Source organism: Schistocerca americana, chromosome 1 (assembly GCF_021461395.2).
Source record: "Schistocerca americana isolate TAMUIC-IGC-003095 chromosome 1, iqSchAmer2.1, whole genome shotgun sequence".
In the NCBI taxonomy this organism is placed as follows: Eukaryota; Metazoa; Arthropoda; class Insecta; order Orthoptera; family Acrididae; genus Schistocerca; species Schistocerca americana.
In genome coordinates, this window is record NC_060119.1 from 929643283 (window position 1) to 929659744 (window position 16462).

General features: G+C 40.7%; 1 protein-coding gene across 2 annotated transcripts in view; it reads right to left on the bottom strand.

Annotated features, from left to right (window-relative positions):
- LOC124615365 (TRPL translocation defect protein 14) overlaps nt 1-16462 on the bottom strand; it is a 164509-nt gene that overhangs the window by 7353 nt on the left and 140694 nt on the right. For both annotated transcript variants that reach the window (XM_047143195.1, XM_047143187.1), the window contains one exon: nt 14048-14255. In XM_047143195.1, coding sequence (XP_046999151.1) covers nt 14048-14255 — 208 coding nt within the window. The remainder of the gene's footprint in view (nt 1-14047; nt 14256-16462) is intronic.

Below are 16462 nucleotides of genomic sequence, written 5' to 3' on the forward strand. Positions count from 1 at the left end.
AATAAAAAGGGAAGAGAGGGTGTAATAGGGGAAATGGGGATGTTGGCAGGGTATGGGGCAGAAAGCAAGATTACTAACGCAGCACATTAGTCCATTTAATACTCTCGTCATACCATCCACTATACATTAAGAATAGTCAAATTTTAAGATACACAGTACTAAAATAAGAAACTTGTTCTTACTAAGTAAACTGGGATAAATTATCAGCCAAGAAGACAGCAAATTTGCTTCCATACTCATACCTTCAATCAAAAAAGACCTCCTCCCCCCCCCCCTCCCACACACACACACACACACACACACACACACACACACACACACACACACACCAGTGTTACTGCTGCACTGTAGTGCCAGACCCCATCATCATCAGCTATCTGATATCTGATATCTGAATAATAACCAACTGACACTGCACTTAAAACTTCTGTACAAACTAACTTTGCTTGCCTGGTAGAAAAATAAATAAGGTATGGCAGTTGTTCGGGAGAGAAAAATGAACACTGTTAGTCCTCTTCAAGTTGGAGGATTGTTCACTTATCATTGCCAAGCTATAATGCATGGCTAGCTCACAGTTGTTTGTTCTGCATTAGACTGTTGTGTACAGGTGATTTGGCAAGGTAGCACTCTCAGACACCTGACAAGTGCTTATTTGCTTTCTGCTAATCTGGCACCTAGTGTGCTTTGTTATTGGGAAAGTAGTCTCAGATTTCTTTCCCCGACACAGTTAGACCAATTGTTAAATATCTGCATGTCCTATGGGTCATAATAGCAGTGCCTGCTTCTCTTCTTATTAGTATCAACAAACTTCAATCTCTCATCACAGTCAAATATGCTGAATAATTTCTGTTATTTCCTTATACATTTTTTCAATCTCAACATCTCTGGAGCAAGTATTTATGAACTGTGTATAAATAAATAATTTGGGAGTGAAGGAGACTCCTCACCAAATAGCAGAAGAATTGAGTAGTCATCGAGTAGAAGAATGAAGATTTTCTACCTTCTGGGCACACCCTTTAACAAGCTAAATGATATATATATACATATCTGCACATGCCATCTGAAAACATAATACAGAGATTGCTATTTGGCAGGTGGAATGGGGTGACTGACTCTGGTGTGGGGAAGGAGGTTGGGGGGCGGGGGGAGGGGGGTAGTAGGAGAAAAGATGGGAAGTAGGTGGGAGGGGGTTGGGTAGGTGTAGCTGGTGACTTGGAGAGAGGCAGCAGGTGTTCAGGATAGGAATATGACACGAGCACCCGAGCTGGCGAGTTGTGTGGATAACAAAGATGCTGACATGAAGACTTGGATTGGGAGGTGGTGACAGGACAGAGGAATGAGAGAATGTTGAGTACAGATTGTGCGTGCAGTGGGTTAGCAGCAACAGCAGGCATGAGGATTATGGGAGGATAATTTCCATTTGTGTAGTGCAGAAAAGCCTGTGCTGAGGTGGGAAAGGATCCAAATGGCACAGAGCGTGAATCAACCACTGAACTTTAGCATGTTGTGCTCAGTGGCATGTTCTGTCACTGGGTGGTCAACTCTGTTGTCGGTCATAGTTTGCTGGAGACAATTCATTCTGGTGAACAGCTGGCTGGTGGTTATGACCAAACAAAACTCTATGCAGAAATTGCAATAGAGCTGGTATATGACATGGCTGCTCTCAAAGGGGACCATGTGTGAGATAAGATAGCCTGTGATAGGACTGGAATAGGATGTGATGTGGTGAGTGGGTGATTTGGGCATCCTCTTCCGTAAAGTACTCTGGAGGTAAAATAGTTCCCCATTTCGCTCTCCATGCAGGGACTACTGGATCTTTCAAAGAGATATTACGACTGTGGTGAAAGGTTGGGAATGGAAGTGTCATAGGGATGGATCACAATACTGTCCATGTAGGGTGGATGGTGGAATACCACCTTAGGAGGGGTGAAAAGAATCTCAAGTACAATGTCTCTCATTTCTGGGTATGGTGATAAGATAGTCAAAGCTCTGGTGAAGGACATGATTCATTTGCTCCATTCTAGGGTTATATTGGGTGATAAGGGAGGCATTCCACTACAGCTGGTTCATGGTGGCTGTTCGGATGATTAGGCATGTATGAAGGTGTGACAGCTGTAAAATGTAGCTACTGTTCATCAACTCCTTGCCACAGCAGTCTTATACCTGAGAAAAATTCAGATGAAGACCTACTTAGTCACTCACTGAACACATCCTACTCCTGTCATGTCACAGGCTCCTTCTACCCCATCACTTGCAGGGCTACCTGGAAATTCAGTTGTTTACATGGGTTTTGCTGCATTTTATGTGGCTATGATCACCAACCAGCTGTTCCATAGGATGAACAGTCAGTGCCACAATGGCCAAAAACAAGATGCTCAATTTCAATGGCTGCTTCACAACCCCTGCCATCTGGATGCTTCCCTCCCCAGCACAAGCTCTTCTGAACTACACAGATGGTAGCTGTCCTTGCAATACATACTTCACTCCCATAATCTTCCTGGCCTCAATCTTTGCTAATCTGGTGCACCCACATTCTCTACCAAAGAAGTCAAACCCTATTCCATCCTGTCACCCCCTCCAAACCAGGCCTTCACATCATTGTCATTGTGCACAACAACCCATTGGCTCTATCCTGCTTGTCACACTACTCTCCTGTACACACCTGCTACCTCCCCCTCCTGCATCCCTATCCCTTACACTAGCTACCTCCCTTTGAGCTGTTAGCTACCGACCCCAAACCCCTCCTTCATTCCTAAATTATTTGCATTCTACCCGAACTTTCCTTACCATGTTCATATTGCCTAGTGGCTCCCTTCTGGTCTCCACTTCATATTGTCCATGCTTTAACTGTATCATAATTTACACCTGCTTTGTCTCTCCCATATTTCCCATTCATTTTGTCACACACTCATCACCAGCCCAAACCAATGTGGTCCCACAACATTTTTGCACCCCTTATCATTAATAGTGGCCATTTCAAATGTACTTCACTATCCGAAGAACCGCCCGCCAGCTGGATCATAGTTAAAACATCATCAAGCAACAACTTACTTCATTTCTCCTCCAAACTCCCCCACAACCCCACCGAGTTCGAGTCTCAGTCCGGCACACAGTTTTACCCAGTTTTAACCTGCCAGGAAGTTTTCATTGTACACTACAACTCACTGGCTCCATTGCCCATGTTCTACATTCCTAACCGATACACCTGGTGCCTCTTTCTCTCTCATTCCTATCCAACACAAAGGCTGCTTCCCTGCGAGCCACCACCTACCCTTCCGCAATGCCACCTCCTGCTTCCCACCTTTTTTTCTCTCTCTGGCTCAAAGGGTTTGTCCAAAAGTTAGAAAGTTTTCTTTCATTCTTTTTTGTGCATCTGTTGACAACTCAATGCTTCTAGTATTTGGTGAGTGGTCTCCATTACTCCTAAAATTTTACAATCTCCCAGAACTTTTCTTACCATATTCGATAGGCATATTTGTAATATTGGCTTTGTGTTTATCTTGGTTATAATGATCCATTCAGTATTATGTTTATAATAGTTTATCCCTTTCCTATTTTCCTGTCCATTATTAGACCTACTTGTGCATTATCTGTTCTTGATTTTGAGTTAGTAATCTCATATTTGACTGATGACAAATCCTGTTCATTCTGCCACCATCCATCAGTCACTTTTGCTGTATCTAATTTCAAAACAATGCTTTCTCTTCTTACATTCTCTAACCTATTTAAACAATCCATACAATAAAATATTTTCTTTTCTGATGCCAGGTCCTCCTTAGTAATACCTATCTTGAGAAATAAAAGTGGGACTTTTTGACCTGTTGCACAGTTTATCATCATAATTATCATACTGCAGAGCTGCACATCCTCCTAAAATATAATGCCAATAGTTGCCGTTTGATTTTGGCTGTCTGCACTGTCTGAAATAACTTTTACAAAACTTTAAGCAGAGCAAAATGTTGGCTAACTGATTTATATGGCAAGTGATAATTGCATGGAGGAAAAGATGAGTTGCTTTAATGATTTGTTTAAGCAGTAAGATGATTAATAGTACAATGTAGCTAGTAATTAACATATTTCTAAACAACATGTGGCAAGAAAAGAGGGTGGAGAGTTAGTTATGAAAATAAATTCATGCTTTTCTAACTGTTAGGTTGCCAATTTGGAACACATGATGCCAATTTCAGTTTACAACAAATGAACATTTTCCCCAAAGTTATATATTCAATGAACACAAAACATTGTCGTAAATTCCTATTTAATTCATTAGCTATTTTTAAATAAATTTAGTCTGGAACAAATGCTTCTCCATTCTTCATTATCATACTCTCAAGAATTAAAACAGTTCTCAGAGGTCGAGATTTCCTACTGCCCAGAAACAAAACTTGGTAGTTCTAAAATCATTCCTAGATTAAATTCAACACAAGTAAAAAATACAACCTCCACAACATCCCTATGTCACTCCCAATCCCAACTACTTGCCACAAGGATCATATTCCTGTGGAAGATCCAGATGCAAAACCTGCCCCATCCATCCAGCTAGCACATCCTATTCCAGTCCTGTAACAGGTTTATGCCATCACATCAGAGGCCATGCCACCTGTGAAAGCAGCCATGTCGTTTATCAACTCTACTGCAACCCATGAGCAGCTTTTTCTATTTGTATGACTATCAACCAGCTGTCCACCGAGATAAGTGGACACCACCAAACTGTGGCCAAGAGCAAAGTAGACCACCCTGTGGCACGATATGCAGCTGAACATAAAACACTTTATTTCAATGGCAGATTCACTACCAGAGCCATCTGGACCCTTCCCTCCACCACCATCTTTTCTGAGCTGCGCAGATGGGAGTTATCCTTACAACACATTCTCCACTCCGAGATTATTCTGGCCTCAACCTACGGTAACATGCTGTCCCCACATCCTCCACCCAACAGTTTCCACCCCTATATCCTATCATCTCCTCCCCATTCCCATCTCCCACCCTGTTTATTTGCAGCTCTCTGCCAACACATTCACCCATCTTTCCCCACTCCTCTCATTTTTTGTTCATTTTTCCCACCCCTCTGCCCCACAACCTCCTGACACTGCACCTGTTGGAGTCTAGTCCCTGCACACTCCACCAGACAGTGTTCCTCACTCTCCCCACCTACACTACTATCTCTTCCCCTTTCCACAACCTCTCCAGATTGCTGGTTGCATCCCACATGATGCTTCATTCTGGGTCGAGATGCCAGAGTTGGCGGTCACGTGTGCGTGAGGTGTGCTTGCTTTCATTTGTGTGTGTGTGTGTGTGTGTGTGTGTGTACTGATGAAGGCTGAGGCTGTGTCTTTCAGTCATCCCTGTCTGCAACATGATGTGTCTTCTTTATGGTAAGTAGCAATCTATCTTTTCCTACATTGTTGATATTCCTACCTGGAGCTTCCATTGCTTAAAAAATGGAATAGTAGTTATAATAATGAGCCATAATCAATGGCCCCATCTAATATCCTACTGCTGAGAATGCTACTGAACTTAACATGGCTAATTTAAAGCCCCCTTCCCAATTTCAGCAGTTTCAGAGAAAACTGCTTCACTCTGAGCTCGCCTTTCCAAAAGGTTTCCATCTTTTGTTTATCTATTTGCAACTGAATTACCTTTATCACAATTTACAGAATTATCTGAAGCTATAACCACAAGGTACAGTGGACATACAAACTGTATATCAGAGAAACAGAGGTTTGTTGTTCTGCTGAATGAGAGGATGGTTTGAAAAAATTTAACTAACAATGAATTAATATGGACAACCAAATAACATTCTGGGCCAGGAAGGTTCTTCAGGACAGGGATATGAAAAATGATATATCAAACAGTTCAACAACTTCATAGTGCACGAGAAAAATCCAAAAGAAAAGTGTCAAGAGAAACTAAATTGTTCTTCTTGCTCCTTGTATTTTACCCCTGCTATCTTCGGAAATTTAAGGAGTGTACCCAGTTAATATTGTCAAAGGCTTTCTCCAAATCAACACAATTTATAGACAAAGGTTTGTCTTTCATCACCCTATTTCTAAGGTAAGTTGTGTCAATACTGCTTCAAATGTTCCAATATTTCTCTGAATCCCAGACTGATCTTCCCTAAGGTCATCTTCTACCATTTTTCCATTCTTCTGTGAATAATTTGCAGCAGTATTTTGCAATAATGATGTTCTGAATTTATAGTTCATTAAGAGTCACGCCTGTCGGCACCTATTTCTTTGGAATTATTACATTTTTCTGAAGTCTGGGGCACTTCGTCGATTCATAAATCTTCCAGACCAGGTGAATTGGTTTTGTTATGGCTGTCTCTCTCGCAATTATTAGTTCTGAAAGAATGTCATCTATTCTGGGGGACTTGTTGAGTTAGGTCTTTCAGTATTCTGCCAAATTCCCCTCACAGTATGTGTCTCTTATCTCACTTTCTTCTACATCTTCTCTTTCTATAATAGTGCCTTCAAGTGCAGTTGTCTTGTATAGCCCTTCTATGTACTCCTTCCATCTTTCAGCTTTCACTTCTTTGCTTAGTACTGGTTTTCCATCTGAGCTCTTGATATTCATACTGCTGTTTCTCTTTTTTCAAAAGGGCTCTTTAATTTTCCTGTGGATGGTAACTATCTTTCCCCTAGTTACACCTGCTTCCAGATACTTACATTTATCTACTAGCCACTTCTGATTAGTCATTTTGCATTTCCTGTCTCTCATTTTTTAGACATTCATATTCCATTTCACACACTTCATTTGCTGTATTTTTATATTTTCTCCGTTCACTAAGCAACACATGGTATACCAGCTGCCACGCTACAGTTATTGTTGCAGTTCCTGGCAATTTTTTTAAGATGCATGAGAAATGAACATGTCTTCCTTATCTGAATGACACCTGCAGACATGTTTGTATGATGTTCTAATATTCTTGAAGGGTGTGCTACCTCTGGAAACACACACCTTTCTGTAACAATACTTCACAAAACTGGCAGTGGTATCTTGTTTCACTTCTTTTATGATGTACTGCACAAACTCTGCAAGACCGTATTGGAAATTTATTTTTCCACTTCCCACAACAGTCCGAATAGTATGTTCTTACACGTTCCCTGACAATCGACCAGGTGGATCCTTAGCATGTGCTTGTTTTGTAGGTCGGATTGCTTCAGTTTCCTCCACAGTTGGTGCGCTAACTTGTTGATCATTTGTCCAGGCTCTTGCAACTTCTTTTAGGAAGGTTTTATGTATATTTTGTGTGTGTCTGGATTTAGATTTCTGCGGGCTTTGTATGTGTTCAACAAAGCAGAATTTATTAGAAACCAAACTACTTCCTTTGTCCATTTATTGGTTTTCCACATTATTCCACAATAGGAAAGATATTGATCACCTCTGTCCACACATTTCATTTCATAAGGATGCATTGTGAATTATTGTTATGACTGTCGCCTCTCTACCAGGCCTTTAGAGGTATGGCTTCTGGTTGTGGACACTGAGGGAGCCCTCTATTGATTGTACCACAAACTCGTTTTCCTTTCTAGAAGTGTTTTGGCAATAGCTGTACTGTTGTGATAATTGTCTTGATAAATATGGTGCCACATGCCAAGGTGAGATGAAAGCACAGAGATAACAGTGTCGTGAAGCTTTTTTTCTCTTCCCTAGTGTATAGTTCTAGATTGTAGATATTTTCGCAAACCATACGAACATGCAAACCATATCTGATAAGCTTTCCAGAATTATATGCCCTAAAATGAAGCTGCCTTCTCCACAGTATCATTGCTCCATTAAGAGAAATCTCCCATTCAGGTTTTTATATGGTCTGAAACTTATCTAGGAGATACTTTAGCACTAGTTCAATTATGCAGAGTTTTCTTGACCACTCTGTATGGAATTGTTATTGAAATGCCATGATTTTCATATTGCTCGAAACAATTTCTGCTCATTAGCTTGCCAAAAATTGGTTTGTCTATTACAGGCTCTGTTGACCAATAGTTCTTCAAATAATATTTTTTTTTATTTGCTCCATCAAGATAATCGCACCCAGAAATTATTTCAGTTCAACAGCTGTGATATTCGAAAATTTGATAGACTTGGGAGATTATTTATAACATTTTCTGTTTTGTTCGTAATACAAATTTTTTCGTGTCGACATCTGACGAGCAATTCATCACCTAGAAATTTTTTTTACAGTGATTATAATGCAATTTCTCTCACTGGGAAGGGTTTTTACATCAATGCTTCATCATCTAAACAGTTCGCAATTATCTCACTTTGGTTGATTATAGCCGTGTTTTTTTTCTTCTTCATGTCCACTACATAAACATCATCTGAATCGCTTGGCACATCAAAACAACTGTCTGTAAACAGTTCAGCAAGAATCTAGCTTTCCATCAAATATTTTCGTGCCATACTGCACAAAGCAATGACCAGAGTACTGACTATTTCGCGGTGCTGATTGTTGGCTGTAAACAAAAGATAAAACTAAGTTCATACTGTCTTTCACTGCACTCAACTCTCCATTTCAGATATAACCTTTGGTTAAATTGAAATAGTTACTGGCACGAGCAACAGATCTCAGAAAATGTGTGCAGAACAAAAATTGTAACTTTACGTGACCTGTCCACGACAATCACACTTGGAAAAACTGAAATCTACATGAGCGGCATGCAGTGTGTTAAACCCAATAATCCCTGTGATAATGAAGGATTTCTATTAGACCTTGTCTTTTTACCTATTTGATCCTCTGCTGCTTTCACTATTTTATCTTTCAATGTTACTCATTTATCATCTATTTTATTCCTTTCCCTTGTTTGAGTCAGTCATTGGCTATTGCTCCCTCTGAAACCCTCAACCTCTGTTTCCTTCAACTTAATCATGTCCAATCTCTCGAATTTCCTGCCTTTTAGCAATTTTTTTCAGTTTTAACCTACATTTCATAACCAACAAATTGTGTTCAGAGTCCACACCTGCCCCTGGAAATGTCATAATTTGAAATCTGATTCCAAAATCTCTGCCTCACCATTACATAATCAGTACGGAATCATTCCGTGTGTCCAGGTCTCTTCCTTGTGTACAGCCTTTTTTCATTGTTCTTAAGCCAAGTGTTCATTTAAATTATGATCTGCGCAAAGTTCTACCTACTGGCTTCTTCTTTCATTCATTTCCCCCAATACATATCCTGTCACTATATCCCTTCTCTTCCTCTTCCTGCTATCTAATTCCTGTCCTCCATCACAATTAAAATCTTTCTCCCTCAGTTATCTAAAGAACTTCTTTTATATCATCATCATACATTGTTTCAATTCTTCATCACCTGCGGAGCTAGTTGGCATTTAACTTTTACTACTGTGGTGGGCATTAGCTTTGTTTGTATCCTGGCTATGATATGTGTTCACTATGCTGTTCATAATAGCTTACCCACAATCCTGTTTTCTTTTTCATTATTAGATGTACTCATGCATTACCCCTATTTGAACTTTTATTTCTAACTCTGTATTCACCTGAACATAAGTCCTGTTCCTCCTGCCATTGAACTTCACTAAGTCCCACTTCATCTAACTCCAACCTATCAATTACCTTTATATCTTTATTAACCTACCTGCCCGATTAAGGGACCTAACATTCCACACTCCAATCCGCAGAATTCCAGCTTTGTTGTCCTGATGAAAACATCCTCCTGAGAAGTTCCTGTCTCGAGATCCCAATGGGGGACTACGTTACCTCCGGAATATTTTACCCAGGAGGATGCCATCATTTAATGATACACTAAAGCTGCATGCACTCGGAAAAAATATCTGTTTTCAGCTGTTCACAGTACCAGCGTTAAGACCTCACTGGTTGATGTTGCAAGGCCAAATCCCCGACTATGCAAACAGTTGCCCCTGAAACTACTGCAGTGGCAGCTGCCCCTCTTCAGGAACCAAATATTTGTCTGGCCTCTCCACAGACACCCCTCCATTGTGGTTCAACCTACAGTATAGCTATTGTAAAACCCCCATTTTATTCTCATGTGGTACAGACTTAAAAACATAAAATGGAGGAAAATGGAGAATCTAGGAAAATATTAAAACCAATATGGGCAGAAACATATGTAACTGGCATACATGCTTAAAAGTCATAATTCTCTCCAATACAGTGTATAAAATCTGTACAAGTGAAGGAAATTAAATGTATAATGCAGTGTTTCAATGTAATTTATGGTTATGAACATCAGTTTTAAAAAGGTCACAGAGGTGTAACAGGCAAGTAAAAACTGGTCAAAAAATTGAAAGTGGTATCTGGGTACATGATAATTGAGCAATTTTCTGACATGCTATGACCACAAATTACATGTTTTTGAGAGATCTTCCCCTTGCACTTTGCCAGAAAACAGCAAAAATTGATTAAGGTGACAAAAAACTGAAGTATGGTGAAAGATATGGGAATCTTCTTAATGACAAATTTGTCACCATCGCTGTTACTGTTTAACACTTTTCTTACGAGCCACACTTCACACTTCATATGCTCACCGCACTTCATATCATCCATCCTGACAAAGTGTTATTTTAAACGCCGAAACAGAAATGTGAAAAAAATGAGTACTTCCATAGCTGCCATTACAAGCTTATCAGAAGTCTGTTCAATGAATTTCTGTACACTGTGTAAAATGTAAATTTAAAAGAAAGCCCAGGCGCTACAGTTTCACTTCGTGCCTTCTGTCACTGCTACCAATCTTTACAATCTGCAGTGTGTGGTGCAAAGCACACATGTGAGTAGTGTATGTAGTAGTTGCAGTTGTATTGTTGACAATACAACTGTGCAATTGCAAAAACCTTGCTGTATTTCCATGTGACATCTCTGCCACAACACATATCTGTACGAAAAGCATATTTTCAGCACCCCACAAAATGCTTTCAGCCCTACCTGCACTTCTGTCACTGAAGAGCCACTCCCCCCTCCACACATCCAGCATGCGAGCTCATTTCACATCTGTTAGTGTGGTGCGGTGGCTGTGCTGCTGTTGGGTAACAAACATCACCAGCCAATAAGAGCTCACTAGCAGGAAATGGCCGACATTTCCTTGATTATGACTGAGCAAATTCTTCGAGACTCAGTGTTTCAATTTAAAAGGTTGACGACACACATTGTTGCTGAATACAGTACATCAGAAATACATGCAAAAAGATGAGTGAGTTATAAGTGGCATAAGAAAAGCTGGTCGCTGGACCCCTTTGTGATGTACTGGCTCAGTCCACAACACCTGGTGTCGACTGTCTTGTTTTTCCATTGCCGCTGCAACCTAGCAGTAGTTGTATCATAACCGCACAGTGAACCTAACATTACAATTTGTGTTGATAATGCTGATCATATATTATGCCAGAATTTCCCCTCTCAAATCTCCCCTCCCCGCGATGGCCTAAAATATTCCCTTATCTCTGCACTACCCAGGGTGTGAACTGTCTGTCTTTTGTGCCACTTATAACCTATTCTGTCATATCAAATGTCAATAGGAAGAAAATGGGACAAAACCAAGCAAGACATCAAGTAACAACACAAACTTGAGGTAAATCTTACCGGGACAAAATGTAAAATTATGGAATTTTTAGCACTGAAATCAGAGAACGTAAAATCACCTTGGCAATGTCTGTGGTTCATGGGCCTGTACTAAAAGTTTTAATTTATTAACCACAGTAACAAAAATCTTCAATAAAGGCATTTAGGTACAACTAAAGATAACAGTTTTTACAATGTTTCATTATATCTGCAGCAAACAAATCTATCCAATTGCACAGTATATCTAAAAACAAAGATGATGATACTTACCAAACAAAAGCGCTGGCAGGTCGATAGACACACAAACAAACACAAACACACACAAAATTCAAGCTTTCGCAACAAACGGTTGCTTCATCAGGAAAGAGGGAAGGAGAGGGAAAGACGAAAGGATGTGGGTTTTAAGGGAGAGGGTAAGGAGTCATTCCAATCCCGGGAGCGGAAAGACTTACCTTAGGGGGAAAAAAGGACAGGTATACACACGCACACACACACACACATCCATCCGCACATACACAGACACAAGCAGACATTTGTAAAGGCAAAGAGCTTGGGCAGAGATGTAAGTCGAGGCGGAAGTAAAGAGGAAAAGATCTTGTTGAAAGACATGTGAGGTATGAGTGGCAGCAACTTGAAGATGTCATCAATAAATCTGTACCCTACCTAAAACCTCTTTCCTCATTACCTTAGCCAGCTTCATCCTGACCCACAACTTCTTCACTTTTGAGGCCCAGACATACCAACAATTAAAGGGAACAGCCATGGGTACCAGGATGGCCACCTCGTACGCCAACCTATTCATGGGTTGCTTAGAGGAAGCCTTCTTGGTTACCCACGCCTGCAAACCCAAAGTTTGGTACAGATTTATTGATGACATCTTCATGATATGGACTCACAGTGAAGAACAACTCCAGAATTTCCTCTCCAACCTCAACTCCTCTGGTTCCATCAGATTCACCTCGTCCTACTCGAAATCCCATGCCACTTTCCTTGACGTTGACCTCCATCTGTCCAATGGCCAGCTTCACACATCCGTCCACATCAAACCCACCAACAAGCAACAGTACCTCCATTATGACAGCTGCCACCCATTCCACATCAAACGGTCCCTTCTCTACAGCCTAGGTCTTCGTGGCAAACGAATCTGTTCCAGTCCGGAAGCCCTGAACCATTACACCAACAACCTGAAAACAGCTTTCGCATCCCGCAACTACCCTCCCGACCTGGTACAGAAGCAAATAACCAGAGCCACTTCCTCATCCCTTCAAACCCAGAACCTCCCACAGAAGAACCCCAAAAGTGCCCCACTTGTGACAGGATACTTTCCGGGACTGGATCAGACTCTGAATGTGGCTCTCCAGCAGGGATATGAGATCCATCCTTCCTGAAATCCTCCCCACTCCACCAAGAGTGTCTTTCCCGCCGTCTACCTAACCTTCATAACCTTTTAGTTCATCCCTATGAAATCCCCAAACCACCTTCCCTACCCTCTGGCTCCTACCCTTGTAACCGCCCCCGGTGTAAAACCTGTCCCATGCACCCTCTCACCACCACCACCTACCCCAGTCTGTAACCCAGAAGGTGTACACGATCAAAGGCAGAGCCACGTGTGAAAGCACCCACGTGATTTACCAACTGACCTGCCTACACTGTGAAGCTTTCTATGTGGGAATGACCAGCAACAAACTGTCCATTTGCATGAATGGACACAGGCAGACAGTGTTAGTTGGTAATGAGGATCACCCTGTGGCTAAACATGCCTTGGTGCACGGCCAGCACATCTTGGCACAGTGTTACACCGTCCGGGTTATCTGGATACTTCCCACTAACACCAACCTGTCAGAACTCCGAAGATGGGAACTTGCCCTTCAGTATATCCTCTCTTCTCGTTACCCGCCAGGCCTCAACCTCCGCTAATTTCAAGTTGCCGCCGCTCATACCTCACCTGTCATTCAGCAACATCTTTGCCTATGTACTTCCGCCTCGACTGACATCTCTGCCCAAACTCTTTGCCTTTACAAATGTCTGCTTGCGTCTGTGTGTGTGTGTGTGTGCGCGCGCGCGCGCGCGTGTATACCTGTCCTTTTTTCCCCCTAAGGTAAGTCTTTCCGCTCCCGGGATTGGAATGACTCCTTACCCTCTCCCTTAAAACCCACATCCTTTCGTCTTTCCCTCTCCTTCCCTCTCTCCTGATGAAGCAACCGTTTGTTGCGAAAGCTTGAATTTTGTGTGTATGTTTGTGTTTGTGTGTGTGTGTGTCTATCGACCTGCCAGTGCTTTTGTCTGGTAAGTCTCATCATATTTGTTTTTAGATATATTTTTCCCACGTGGAATGTTTCCCTCTATTATATTCAATTGCACAGTATGTTACACGAAAACTAACGAGTGTGGCAACAGGCCAGCCAATATTTTTCTACACTGAAGTAAACTTAGCCCATTAATGTGAAAACAATTATAGGCAAGGAAATATTAAATTATTGGTAAATTAGACACTATTGAAAATATGATGACATGTGCAAACCTTGGATGACATGGCTCTTTGTAAATATCCAGCTGGAAATATTGGTTATTAACAAGGAAACATCTCCTTTTCTTGAAAATTGTGAAATGTGAGTCATCTTTTTGGGCCAACATATTTATATAGTCTCTGTGAGTGAGCTGAGTTCTCACTTCCACAATCTGGTCACGAATCTTTGGCTTTCGGATTGTGTGTATGTAGCTCCAGTGACCTGTATCAACAAATGGAATACTTTATAAATCATCAGCTGCAGAGAGAAATATTTTTTTGTAAACTGAAATTACTTCCACAAAAACTTTGTGTGTGTGTGTTTATTTGAACTACTACTGGAAATCTAGGCTATGTAGTAATTTTGAAGTCCATTAATATCAATCATGTGCCAACCAAACAACAACTAGAGCATCCAATATCACTAGGTATCATCTGCCCACCCACCAACCCATTCACCCATCCTCACACACACACACACACACACACACAGAGGCTAGAGCCCTACATCCAATTCAGCCAATGCCAGCTCAGACCTGGTATGGTGCATTTCTAATTTCTCACACGTCTATAGGCTATTATTATGAGATGGTTGCCATTCCAAAAGCATCCATGAACACCATCTGCCTGCATCTAATGTAGATTTCATTGTAAGATGTGACATCATTTTTCAGAGTGTTTGTGTATGATGTAAGTGAGGCAGAACCTGGGAATCAGACTATCGCCCAATAGTTACCTTAGTGAGTATGGAAAACAACATAAAAACCACATCCACACTGATCGGACCGAGCTGCCAGAGATGGCAGTCATGTATGTGTGAGGTGTGCTTGCTTGAATGAATGAATGAATGAATGAATGCGTGTGCGTTTGCTTTTTTGAAGATGGCTTTGGCTGAAAGCTAATGTGTAACTGTCTTTTGTTGTGCCTATCTGCAACGCAAAACATCATCTTTATTGTGAGTAGCAACCTACATTATTCATAATACAGTTGTTATCACACAAGTGGTAAAGTTTTAAGCATAAGTCCTGAAAAACTAAGCACAGTATATGTTCTCATTCATAATTACATGTCTATTGCTTGTGTGATACATACGAAAATTATATGCCCGTGTTTGATGTGTGTATCTTATTTGTCCTCTTGTAAACTGCTGTATCACAGAAATTAGTCAATAGTTGTTTAAATAAATACAAATATCCTGTCTCAACAGAAATAATGCTGACTTTGTGGAATCAAACCTGAAGAAACTAAGTATCATTCGATATCATTTACAATGCAGAAGGGATACCATTAACAGAAGAGACATCATAGATAATCACTGTGAACTGGTGCCAAGAACAGGGTAAAGCATTCATTCAATGTCTCATCACAGCAATGTCTCAACACAGCACAGAAATTGTTCACTTGTATGTTTCCAAGAACACAAATAATATTGTCTTAGATTCCTACTGTTAAATTCAGTATGATACATATTTACAAGTTGGAACATGGTACGATACAAACTGCACAATGTATGAAACATTTACGAAACAACAGATCTTCAAAATTTCATGATGTATGATGCCTGTCATGTGTATAAATGATACTGCTATCAAGCTGCTGCTATACGCCATGAAGTGCCGAATTTTAATTACAATTACTTTGTAAACACAATACATTACAATTAGTCACAAGTACCTGATGTTTGGGGTGCCCAACAGCTGCATTATTAGTTGCTAAAACCATTGTGGAAGATTGAGCTTAAAAAGTTCTTAAACCTTTCTTATCCATTCATTAGAACATTAAGCTTAAGATAAAAGTATTTGCAATAGCAGATCCAATAGTAGTATAAAAGACTTAAGTTGTGGCTGGTGGACTACAAATAAGAAATGGGAAGAGAGCCGGCTACTCTGATGATAGATTTTTAACTATGACATAATAATTTACGGAATAATCCTGTTGCTTTACAAAATTTTAAAATCTCTGCTACACTTGTCCAGTCATTACACAAAACTGTAAATCTCAGCTTGCACAGAGTAAGATTCACTGTAATCTTACTCACTGGCTTGGGTGACAACTTCCAAGCAAGCTCCATTGAGTGCTAGCCTGCTTCCCTGTAGGAAGTTACTGACGTTTTCCACGATAGCCATGGTGCTATTTCCCTTGTAAGCTTCGCTGAATCCTAACTGTGTACTGGCCAATCAGGAGCCCTCTTGGCATCTGATGTCATAGCCCAAAAGCCAGGATCTCCTAGAGAATGCTGCTTAAACTGTCAGACAAAACAGGATTTCACGAACTGCCACTTACTCTTCAGTCTTTCTCAAACGATTTCAACAAATTGTTTAGTAAAAATATTTTATTTTCTCACATCTCATAGCCCCATTTGTCAGTCTCATGAACTGCTTATTTTTTACTGATCATAGTTACTTTGAGATTTTCAAATTAAGTAACCCA